This window comes from Mytilus trossulus, chromosome 9, assembly GCF_036588685.1.
Source record: "Mytilus trossulus isolate FHL-02 chromosome 9, PNRI_Mtr1.1.1.hap1, whole genome shotgun sequence".
Taxonomy (NCBI): Eukaryota; Metazoa; Mollusca; class Bivalvia; order Mytilida; family Mytilidae; genus Mytilus; species Mytilus trossulus.
The window spans coordinates 55,290,365-55,300,901 of record NC_086381.1 but is presented as its reverse complement, the minus strand read 5'-3'; the positions used below and the strand labels follow the sequence as shown (position 1 = coordinate 55,300,901).

Below are 10,537 nucleotides of genomic sequence, written 5' to 3'. Positions count from 1 at the left end.
ATAATACATTAAAAATCACTTTGATGATTTTTTTATACAGATTTTGTCACTATATACAACTGAAAGACGTTCTTATCAAGTTTTTATCTCTAAGAAAGCAACCATCGCCCGGAAATTTGAATGTATCTCCGGGATAGATTTAAACATTATTACAACTAGATTCTAGGTTACTTTTTCGGTTATGAGAAGGACGTATTAGTGTTTAGTCTTCACATGTAAATAACACTGATTTTGATATTTTGAAGGTTCAGGAATGGATTTGCAAAAACAGAGAGAAGGGAAGCGACAGTTGAAGGCTGAGCAGTACAAAAAATTTAAAGGAAATAAAAAGGAAGGTATAGAAACATCAATACTTACTGTTTTGTTTACTTGAGGTTCATTAATATGAGGTAAATGGGGACGAAGTCTGTATGAATTATTTTTTTGTAACTTCAATATAAATTTTGTTAAAAAAAAGAAAAGGAAATACCGTAATGTTTACGATTTGGGTTCTTTTGTTAGGGATTTATTTAAGTTATATATATATATATATATAGAACAATACCTGATTGGAATAGACTACCCAACAATCTCGTGTGTGCTAAGACAATTGAGAGCTTTAAAACTTCTGTTGCTCTCACAACGTTGGACTAATTTTCCAGCGCCTCTCTCCCGTTGCCATACACCTTATTGCTATTACCCTACTCGGCCGGCCGACCCAGCCGCTTGACCTTTTGATGCATACATCAATCAATCACTTTTCCATTGTCAGATTGTGGCGTCAGATGTTTTGTTTTATGACGTCAAAATTTTACGGGAACCTGTGTGATATCCAGTAATGGCAGACAAATAGCGATAAGGTGTATTGATGCCATATCCTAGCCCTGCAACGTATTAATTCAGATTCAGATATATATATATACAACTTGTCTAAACATCAACCCAACAATGTTAGATCTGTAAATTTGCTTTTGCAAATTTTTTGTTCTTCCCTCGCCAGGATTAGAACCCATGCTACTGTGATATCATGACACCAATTTGCCTGCACTGCAGCCGTCCTACTAGACCACACGACCACCTGGGCTCTACAAAAATAAAGCTTCCGGTGGCCGTGTGTTACCTTTCCTCGTCAGTTTTAATCTAGTGTCTTACTGCAGTACATGATAAATTAGGCATGGAGATGTTATTGTTACAGATCAGCTCAATTATCTATAGTAAAGGATCCTACAAATTAATGTAAGATACAGTCACAGAAAATAATTATATTTATAAGTACGTCCGAGTCAGTGACAACTCTACAACAGATTTATCCATCGGATCGCCATCAATGATGGTGATACATGGCTGTGTACATAATGTATATACATGATATACAACTCGTCTAAACACCAACCCAACATACATGTATATATATATATGATAGACTCCTTGATAGACTCCTTTATATATACATGATATATATACATTGTATATCATTAAAATTTCAGTTTTTTTTTAGGACAGGGTTTTGCAGATAAAAGAAAAAAGAAAGTACAATATGAATATCTTAAGATGCTGAGAAAAGAAAAAAAGAAAAGAGAAAGGACAGCCTTGCCACACACAAGCTTTGAAGACACAGACATGACAGAGGAAAAGATCGGAAAAGAAAAGTAAGAATCATATAAGAAATGCTTTTTAAGCATGTTAGGGGTAAAAATATTACTTTCGACAAAATATTTTTTTTTACTATTTATACAAAAATATGTTTTGGAGGAACCTCTTGAGCTGCATATAAACATACAGATTTTATTGATTCATGAAAATTTGTGGTCAGTCATTGATAGAAAGAGAAATTGATTCTGTTAACAAATTAATTAATTTTGAGGATTGTTATGACTCATCAGATAAGTAGATAACATGTTACAACAAATTATGACACCTGTTGTGACTTGATTAGCTTAGGTTTGTAAACTTATCATAAATTTGTCGCCAGGTAAAATTATAGATTTTTAAAAAATGGTCAGAAAAACTTCAAAATCGGTAACCAATAGTTTTTTTCAGGTATATTTTATGAAAATCAGGATTTTGACTTGTTTAACTATCCTGATTACAGGATTCTGGTTGAGGCATGAAAAAATCGTAATGATACCGCCAAAATTGGGACAGTTGACAGATCTGCAAATGTAAATGAATTGATACACAGTACATTGTAGTTGACAAATATATTTTCATTTCTACAAATACATGCATGTATTTATATGTTTATGGCATCTTTTCAGGAAAATAGAGGACAGTAGCTCAAACACTTACAGCAAGTCACAGAAACAGTTTAGTAAGAAAAAAATGGACAAAGAAAAGAAGAAAAAAGTAAGATAACTTTTTTTCATAGTTTTTTTAAGATTACCATGGTTATGTTTGTCAATATTTAAGTTTAACAACTACATCATGTACATGTAGGTCCCTTTCTTAGTAACTGTATGAAAAAGGCCAATTAAATATATTGAGTTCAAAGACTCATTGTCATTAATAAAGTATTGAGGAGTAATAAGAAACAATAGTTATCGGAGAGTCAGAATAATGTGCCTGGGAATATAGCTTTGAACTAGAAAAATACAATTAAAGAACAAAGCAGGGGTCATGTGATATTAACATGTGCTGATATGCATGATATATTTGTCACTGGACATTTCACATCAATCAACCCATCCATCAAGAATATCCTTGTTTTCATAAGGATAATCCTGAGTGTGTTCTTTCATAACAAGAAGTACTTTTCCACAGCATCTATAGAAGAGAGATATTTTGATTTCTGTCTGTCTGTCCATTGGTCTGTTATTCTTCTCATCTGTTCTTCCCACATGTGGTAAAAGTTTTTTTGAAAGGACATTTTTTGTAAAGCTATGGTCACATCAAAAAGGACTTTTAAAATTGCTTGCCAAATTTTATTTTTAAGTTTTCATTCGAGACTCTCAAAATTTGTTGAACAAAGAAAATGATAGTGCAAGCGGGGCATGATGTCCTATTGACAACAAACTTTTTCATCCATCTGTATCTGTATTTTTCACTTCTGTATAGTGTATACGAAAACCAACTTATTTTCACGAGCGATTTATTTTCGCGACTTTTGCGAGTAGAAAAATAACGCGAATATAAATCGTTGTGAATATGTCAATCTTTGACCTTTCCATAATAAACTTCATCAAGTAAATCAGATAATCGCGAAATTAAATAGATGCAGGTGGTCAAGAAAGGGTAAAACACGAAATAAAGTATCTACGAAAATAAGTTGGTTTACAGTATGGATGGGTACGTCACAGATTCCTTTGGCTATTGTGTGACAGGTTGGTCATGAATAAATAGCATTATAAAAACTGATAAATCAGGGATTACAACAGGCTATTTTAGAGTGGTGTTCCTTAATCCCCTTTAATTTTTTAGCACTCACTTAGGATATTTGTCTCCACTCATGATACCCGGTAGTCTCTGCATAAATCTAAAATTTCAAGATCGTTCAGTCTAAAAACAATTTATAAATGTAATTTTGAAAGTAGGGCCAGATCCAGTTATTTTAAAAGGGGGGGGTGGTCCTAACCCAGACCAAAAAGGGGGGCAACCACATGTCCCCATTCAAATGCATTGATCGTCCAAAAAAAGGGGGTTTCTTAAACCCGAACCACTCCCACCCCAACCCCCAGGATCCGCCACTGGAAAGGTAGTAATGTTGAGTTTTATTTTATCTGTCTTTAAATAAAGATACTCACATGTGTGTGTATTTTGAGTACAGCAAAGTGTATACATGATAATACTTTTAACATTTAAAACAACCCTGTTTATCTATAAGTGACAAAATATTATATTTAATTAACTTTTAAACTTTTTCAGGAAGTTTTAAAGCAGAAAAGAGAAATTGAGTCTGCATTAACCAAATATAAAGACAAGAAATCTAAACAGTATAAAAAGTTGTGTAAAAAGACATACAAAGGACAGCCTGTGATGAAAAATCAGATAGAAATACTTCTACATAAAATTCAGTCTGGAATTGATCAAACGTAATAAAAATGTAAAATAATTCTATAAGAAAATATTTGCCATGACATCAGTTATTTTTTTAGTTTGAATGTCCCTTCTGTATTGTCTGCCACTCTTTGAGGTGCCTGTTTTCTTCAGATGAAATTTGCTTATAGGCAAATTAAAGAACAAGTAGATTTTTGTCCTGCTTGCAACAAAAGGAGCAGAATGAGATACATAGGAATAGTGGAATACATCCTGGGCGTCTGTGTTAGTGATATATTTAAAGCATTATATTTCTGAAGGAAGAAAACGTAGATGCTACATACTTCGTATGCAGACGCCTTATGTTACAAGATTTCTGTCTGTCATTCTTATCATTGAACTCTATTTTCTTGGTTCAGTAACTGCTTGAAAACGCAGATAGGTTTTTTTTGTCATGTTAATTTCTTAGTCATTATGAGTAATATGACTATGTTTGGTATTTGGGTTAATTGCAAGGTTACATGTCTGTCAGACAGGGTTTAATTGATTCTGACTGTGGATGGATCAGCAGTCACGGTTTGGTTGTATTTTCATGGTCAAGGTCATATCTCTGATTCTATATGTAAACTAAAGTTGTATAGAATGATAACATCTACATATCTATCTGATAATGTTTACATATATCCAACTGGCAGGTTTCATCTGACCTTTACCTCATCTTCATGGTTCATTGGTCACTGTTAATTTCTTTCTGATTTGGTCTTTTTGTCAGATACTATAAGATCAGCTATTCTCAGATCTGCAGTGACATCACAACATGTAACTGACCAATCAATGATTAGCATTTTTGTGATGTAAACAATGTTGATAGGTGATGCGGATAAGATTCCTCTAGATTTTCCATAGACTTATTGCAAATTAATTTAATTGATATATATCATAACCAGTTGAATATAGTAATTTTACTCTTTTAATACTGTTAAAGACACTATATACTATCTCCATTTTGATTTTTAACATTCTATAACCTCTGGTTAAAAAATAATCGGCAATATAAATAATCAGTTATCCCCTTCAAATAGATGAAAAATCTAGAGGATTCCGGATTTCATCACCTCCTGACAAATGTAAATGCCAGGATGTCCGGATCTGAGAATATTTGGCAAATAAAATATTTGTTAGGTGTATATGTCCTTCTGGCATGGTTCATCTGTCCCTAACCTTGCTTCATGGTAATATAAGTCATTGTAAAGTTTTCACGGTTATGTTTGTTTCTTCAAATACTGTATGTTAGTAGGTCAATTATATTTGGTGACTGCATGTTGTACATCATTTTTGTCGAGCCTGCAAATTTTGTTGCAGAAAGCTCGACATAGGGATAGTGATCCGGCTACGGCGGCGGCGGCGTTAGCAAACTTCTTAAAAGCTTTATTTTTTAGAAGGTAGAAGACCTGGATGCTTCATTCTTTGTATATAGATGCCTTATGTTACGAACTTGCTATGTCACAGATTTCAGCAAAATTTGGCATACGACTCTGGCTCGATGAAATTCAACTGAAAATCGAAAAAATATTGCATTTATCTCAATTATCATTTGAAATATTACTGATTGAATTCTTACAAAATGGGTGAACATTTGTGTAGAAAGCACATAAAATCGGCGAAAACCCTTCTAAAATTTGTCTTAAAATCGCCAAATCTTTAATTCTACTCCATAGATTTTTCCTTAAAAACTATATGTTGTTGATACATAAATTTCCGTTATAATGATGCAAAATAAAGATAGGGTCACCGACTTCGTTTTTACGGTATACATCATTCAAAGTTGCGTTCTTTGTAAAAAAAATCAACAAAGCATCGAAATAATCGTAACGTTATCGCGTTGCAGGCCGTAAAACGTTGATTTTTTACGTTTTTCACTACCAAGAAGATAACAAATTGATTATTAGACAAAAACGAAGTTGGTGACCCTATGATTATTTTATATCATTTAAACAGAAGTTTATGTGTCAACAATATATAGGTTTTTAAGAAAAATCTATGGAGTAGAATTAGAGATTTGGCGATTTTAAGACAAATTTTAGAAGGTTTTTGCCGATTTTATTTGCTATGACGTTACGCTCGATGTTGGTGTCACTTTTGGTAACGTCGTATGTGAACGTCAAAATCATATTACATAGACGTTTTGTGATATTGACGTCCAGTATATTCGTTAAAAACTTGATTTTCTGTTAATGTAAGGAGATATGGGTGTATGCCAGGTGACCTCTAGACAAAGGAAAAACAAGATAAATGCGTATGGTGTTCTGTGGAAAGGACGGTAATTGTGGGATTTACGCTACATGCAAATCCACGCATTCATGCACTATTTGTTTTAAAATAATGTTTACCGGTTGAAAAAAACAAGATTTTTTATATTATGAAAATCGCGCTATAGAGGAGAAACGCTTTACAGTTTTAGATTATTTTAATACTTGATCATTTTGTTATCACTTTAAATATGGCTGTAGGGAGGCTCGGGACACTTTTTTTTTTATATCAACCTTAGAGTAGTTGAACAAATTAACTTTTGCGTATTTAACTTTAATGTCTATCAAAATTTAACGATGACAGTATTCGATTGTCAAGTTTGATTTTTTTGTGGAATGGGATGGGGTTATAAAAGGCTCGCCTCCGGGTGCAGGAATTTCTCGCTGCATTGGTGGCCTTCGGCTTTTGTCTGCTCTTTAATTTGTTCGGGTTGTTGTCTCGTTGACATATTCCCCGTTTCCATTCTCAATTTTATATTTTATGTTTTACTTTGTTCTGTATTTGTTTTACTGTTATTTTTTTCTCTCTCTCATTTACCTGTTTTTGTCGTTGATGGTATCTTATTTTAAAAATTGTTCTCATTTGGCGCATTCTTTATTTCTCAACGAAATGATTTTCTGTTCCTTAGAATACAATTTAAGTAAACGTGTCATACATTTCTAAATCACTTCTTTTAATATCAATTGGAGAAATAAAATAAAATAAAAAAAATTCTTCGATGTAATAGATATTATTGCTTTGGACAATATTGAGAAAGTTCTGTGTAGTGCTCTCATCCTGTGCCGTGATATATTACGAAGCCGTGACACAATACAAATGTCAAATGAAAATCAATGAAGCAGTTAACATAAATTAAAACATTCCAAAATATTTTTATTCTTTTCTTCGGTTTAAACGAGTGTTTTTCTTTTCAAAATATTGTCTTGATACGGACAGTACGGAAGCGCTTGGGACAATTGATTTTTGATTTTTCTAAAGACTGCCCGCTGTAAACCGTGATGTTTTTTCTTTATGAAATAATGTCCATTATTTACAGATGTTCCTTCAGGGAAAGTTGGGCCTTTTACTTTAATGGTCCCTATACTTTAGAGGAAGGGTTCATTCATGGTAAACGAAAGTTGACCCCCGCTCATCAGTTTCTTTTCCTGATAACATAGTTATGACTCCCCGATGTAGCTTTAAGGAGGAAGTAACAATTTTCCTCATCCTTACATAAAACTGCAAAAATCTGACCGGTCTACTTTGACTTCCAACGAAATGCCAACTAGACTCAGTAAACAAACAATAGTCACGCTCAAGGCATCCGTCGCAATAACACGACACGGTTCGAACTAGTACCGTTTGTAGATTTTTTGTTTCTACCTGATGTATGGTCCGTATACCCTTGATTGGTTTAAACGATTTTCTATCTCTAGGAATTTCTTCTACATTTTTAGATATTCTTCGTGTGCAAGCATATGACCATGGTGTTGTTAATCGTGACTGCGTGAATTGAAAGTTATACAGCCGAACATATTTGAAATTGTTCACGTATATATCGGCAATATCTGCTTGATGTTTTAAAAGTCAACCTGCGGCATACTGTGGACTTTTTCTATGACAACTTTCAAAATAATTTATAATTATTTGTTTATATCCAAATTCGGCTACAGATTCTACTAGGGTATTAAAAATGCAATGACCTATAATTGCATGTGTCTTCCGAGTTCGTCAATAAAACTTAAGTCTTACTAGTGGACAGATGTCTCATTGGCAAGCACACCACATCTCCTTATTTATATATTTTGACAGTATACAGATTATTTCTAGTAGTATTTTTGTTCTACTATTAACGGTAAAAGTGTATGGCGTTATAGAGCTTGCGTTGCGGTTTTTGTTGTATTTAAGTCACATAGTTTAGTATGGTGACACAATTATCTACTATATCGACTTCAATATCTAACATGTCGACCTAACATCTAAACAAGTCAGTATAATTATCTAGCAGGTCAACTTAAAAATACCAAGACATGTTGAGGCGAATATTTGACATGCCAACCTTAATATCCAACATGTTCTTTTAATGTCCAAAACTTTCTGCGTCTATCTATGTAAGGCAACATAAAGTATCGATGAGTTTTATTTGATACATAAATACTTTTAAAATATTAATCATATTAAAAACGGAAAAATTTCCACCTATGTTTAGAAATATTAATATCCAATTAGCTACATACGTATAACATATCTCCGTATTTGATGGTTTACATATCGATATGTGTCCGTGTGTCCGTATTCGTATACATGTATGTAATAACACAATAATGTATACACAGCGTTCAACTTTCTTATTCAATACTTTAACTGATACGAATATCAGTTATGTATGATATGCTAGTTTTATTTGAATTTTGTATATACGTGTACATGTATAATTTTGTTGTTGTTGGGTTTCTGCTTCATTAGCTTTAAAAAAAAAAATGACATGAAAGAAAAAAAAACATGTGAAAGAAAAAAGTATATTCCGAATTTAAGTTTAAGATGTTTTTATAACAAAATAAATACGTTTCAAAAACGCCATAATGCAAAAAAACGGTTACATGTAATGGTGAACGTCAAAAACGTCAAATAAGCGACGCTGTGACATTTTGGTAGACCACCATGTGACCACTGTATTTTGATAATTTGTACATTAATCTTTATCCTATTTATATTGAAATGTTCCTTCGGTTTGAGAATTTACGATTATCGCCTAAATTTTCTTCTTAATTATACAGTTGTCACTTATTTCTAAAGATTTGTAACAACTTGTTTTTAGTATTTTAGAAAAAAAATGAAGATGCCATTTTTGTGACATTTTGGTAGACACCCTTTCAACGCATTAGTAATCGAAATAAATTGACAAAAATATACACGAATGCATACTACCGTTTCTTTTTTATTAGGAATTTATCATATTGACTTCATTTCTCCGTTTTAAAATGCACAATCCTCTTTTTTTCATCGTTTTCTTTAAAAATCATCGAAATTACTAACGTTAAACGTTAGTTAAAAGTTTTGTGACGGGAGCCCAGTGGGGACTCATATACAAAATATGATTTTATGTAATGCTAAAAAAGAGACTGCGATATGAATAAATGCTGTTCAGATGTTCTAGATTACCGGACATGTAGTATTTTCTGACTAGATAACATGCTTTACATATTTTTACTCGGTATTGATAATGTCAAGTAGAGTATCTTTTTTTTAAACGTTGTTGTGACAGTGTTTTTCGGGGCTTTGATTTTGACTATGATGTCGAAGTTTTCATTGAATTCGTTCTTTTAAATTGGGAATCAATGTTTTTAAAGCATTTTCCAAGTTTGTTTTACATAATGATATTTGATATAAAGACTTTGATGACAAATAATCTCGCTATCGATCGATTCTCACCTGTTATGCCGCTTAAAGGGCTTATATTTTTCCTTCAGTGTCTACAAGCTGAAATGACTTTTTCCAAGGTCTACTCGATTCGAAAATGGTGTCGGTTGCGTCATACAAATATGACATCACAAAGCCTTAACGTTCCTCTTCCAAATGGTATTCTATTTTTATATTTTATTTACTTGTGGGTATCCGAAATTAGAAGGAACCCTCAAAAACAGTTTTAGTATGTTACCCATCTACACGCAAAAACATATGATTTGTCTGGTTTATTTTTTGAAAGTTTATTGACAAAAGTTAATAAAAACTAATAAGCCACCGTAAAAATAATGTTTTAAGTGTTCCAAAGATTTTAACACAAAAAAACATATGAAATTCCCGGTATTTTTCTTATTTTAAGCCGATTATTGGTCAGAGGTACATGAAATCAGAAAACGTCACCAACATCGAGCGTAACGTCTTTCTATACAAATATTCACCCATATTAAAAGAAATAAATCTGTAATTTTTCAAATAATAAAAGAGATAAATGTATTATTCTTTCGATTTTCAGTTGTAGTTCAACGATCCAAGGTTGTATGCAAATTTTAAGCAAAATCTGCGACATAGCCCATTTACTGTTCCTTGACCTTAAATGTAAATGTATGGTGGGACTAGTAATATGTACTAAATAATAAAAGTTGAAAACATTAATTTTATATTTACAATACATACAATTTCTTTATTTATTTTTATTTACAATGACAGTTTATATATAATCCAGTAAGTGGTTTTTGGAACATTTTAAAGTTCGACACATTTTTTTTTTTATAAAACCTCTTTAAACAATATTTGTAGATAGGTAACCCTGCCGCATTTTTGCGCCTGTCCGAAG

At 32.4% G+C, this 10,537-nt stretch overlaps 1 protein-coding gene across 1 annotated transcript; it reads left to right on the top strand.

The window, feature by feature from the left end:
- Positions 1-225: 225 nt before the first annotated feature.
- Positions 226-4,027, top strand: LOC134684011 (thyroid transcription factor 1-associated protein 26 homolog). Its single transcript, XM_063543305.1, has 4 exons — positions 226-335; positions 1,478-1,628; positions 2,238-2,325; positions 3,841-4,027. The coding sequence occupies exons 1-4, from the start codon at positions 254-256 to the stop codon at positions 4,009-4,011; spliced, it is 492 nt and encodes a 163-aa protein (XP_063399375.1). The 5' UTR covers positions 226-253; the 3' UTR covers positions 4,012-4,027.
- Positions 4,028-10,537: the final 6,510 nt, after the last annotated feature.